We start from the raw sequence: 2,000 nt of genomic DNA on the forward strand, positions 1-2,000 counted from the left end.
ACTACTACTACTCTCTCTCTCTCTCTCTCTCTCTCTCTCTCTCTCTCTCTCTCTCTCTCTCTCTCTCTCTCTCTCTCTCTCTCTCTGGAAAGTAGTACTTAATTATTTATTTTGATTATTAAAAACACTATTGTTGAATGCTTTTAAATTAGCCAGTATTAAATTTTTGTTAAGAGAAGTAATTCCTTTTTAAGGGAGGAAGCAAGATGGTCGAAGATTATCGATTAGACCGCTGAATTCTTTATTTCATCAACAGATTCGTATACGGTTTACGCAATACGGCATGTACAGCGGTTACATGATAAAGTGGAAAGTGATTTTAAACGTAAAAACATCTCGACACGAAATTGTATCTTGAGCATTTTGTTCTTGGTCTTCTTACGCTGTCATCCTCGTCCCGCTCATTAGAATAGATAGTAAGTCTGAAATGTACATTGCGATCACGCGTGAGATGAGGATAATCCATTGCGACTAAATAATACGAAATCACTTACCCTAGGAGATAGCTCCGCGTAGCATTTGTTGAACGCATACGCGTATTCACAATTATCGCCCTTTGCTGCAAACAGAGAAGTAATTTATAGTTATTAATTGCTTTACGTAACGGGACACGAAGGATCGTGTGTAATCGAAAATAAAATGAAACAACTAAAATATCGGAGAATTAAAAAAAAGATAATTATTGAAAGAAAAGTTCGAAGCTTTCAATATTGAAGAGGTTTTATTTTAATAATTTTTCCCATTCATAAATGTAAATTGAAGAGATATAAAGATATCTTTGAAGGAATCTTTTGATTTCCGCAATTCCTTTTTTTAATGCGATCGAAATTAAAAAGCATTAAAGACATCATTCTGTTTCTTGGATCATCAGTTCCACCCCATGAAAATTTAATATCAGAAGGTAAAGATTATAATTATTTTGAATATTAAAATTGTTCAGAGAGAGCATCGAACAATAGTATTTTTAATACTTAAAATAAGTACAATGAGAGAAATGTTTAATATAGTAACTATTTATTTCGTTGGTATGTTGACTTAAAAAAACTTTATTTCAATTAAAAAATTTTGTTTTTCTAATCAAAATTTGGTTGGAATATTTTCGTAAATCACATAGCAATAAAATAAATATTTATATCAAACATTTTTCTTGTATGTAACTTCTAGTATTAAATTGGATTTCTGTAAGGGACTTTTATATCAGCTTCAGATCCTCTTAATTTCGAAGCAAGTCGCTATTAAATAATATAAAACTTTAGTAATAATTTTAACAGGATTACTTAATTTCAGAAGTTTCGAGCACACGCAATCGATCGACGGGATGAACGAAAAAGAAAAGGACAGTAGATACCCAAATAGTTACCGATCCCCTTGCACTCGCTAATCGCTTTCTCAACCTCGGCTCTATAAGCAGGTATTCTCTGGAAAAACGTCAGCATCCCGTTCAGACTTAGCTCTCTCTTGTCATCGACCAGTCCGAATTGTTCCCAGAGACAATACATGTAGCACTACGAGAAATCAGATCGAACAGTCTTTAATTTCTGCGAATTTACATATATATCTTCGTATTTCGTCGACTACGCGTTGCTGCACGGAAAGAACAGTTTTATGGAAGTATCTAAAAATTTAACTAGAAATAGATCTGAAAATAATTTTTTTGAACTATCGAAATAATTATATAATTATATAATTCGCTCAAACTGATTGCTGGAATATCAAAATATTTTGCTTGAATTTCTTGCATAATTATTTTGAAATCCAACAAAATTATTTTCGGATTTATAGCTAGCTAAATTTTTAGATATTTCGACAAAATCGTTCTTTCTTTATAGGATAATATTTCTTTTTTGCTAGATGTAAATGGTAATTCACGTGCCTCGTGTACTCACCTTCAATTGACGTGTTTCCGGCCATTGACCGTTTCTTACCGCTTCTATATCGGCTAAAAAAAAGGCATATTCCCTATATATATATATATATATATATATATATATATATATATA

The 2,000-nt window shown here is 31.7% G+C and overlaps 1 protein-coding gene across 1 annotated transcript in view; it reads right to left on the reverse strand.

Annotated features, from left to right (window-relative positions):
- Nucleotides 1-220: 220 nt before the first annotated feature.
- The window catches only part of LOC105622390 (pheromone-binding protein-related protein 6-like), a 3,483-nt gene continuing 1,703 nt past the window's right edge, over nucleotides 221-2,000 (reverse strand). Inside the window, exons 3-6 of the mRNA XM_012203816.1 lie at nucleotides 1,887-1,939; nucleotides 1,349-1,505; nucleotides 495-559; nucleotides 221-422 (exon numbers count right to left, since the gene is read on the reverse strand). Of these exons, the coding sequence (XP_012059206.1) occupies nucleotides 405-422; nucleotides 495-559; nucleotides 1,349-1,505; nucleotides 1,887-1,939 (293 nt within the window). The 3' untranslated portion in view covers nucleotides 221-404. The remainder of the gene's footprint in view (nucleotides 423-494; nucleotides 560-1,348; nucleotides 1,506-1,886; nucleotides 1,940-2,000) is intronic.

The sequence above is a fragment of the Atta cephalotes genome (genome assembly GCF_000143395.1).
Source record: "Atta cephalotes unplaced genomic scaffold scaffold00044, whole genome shotgun sequence".
In the NCBI taxonomy this organism is placed as follows: Eukaryota; Metazoa; Arthropoda; class Insecta; order Hymenoptera; family Formicidae; genus Atta; species Atta cephalotes.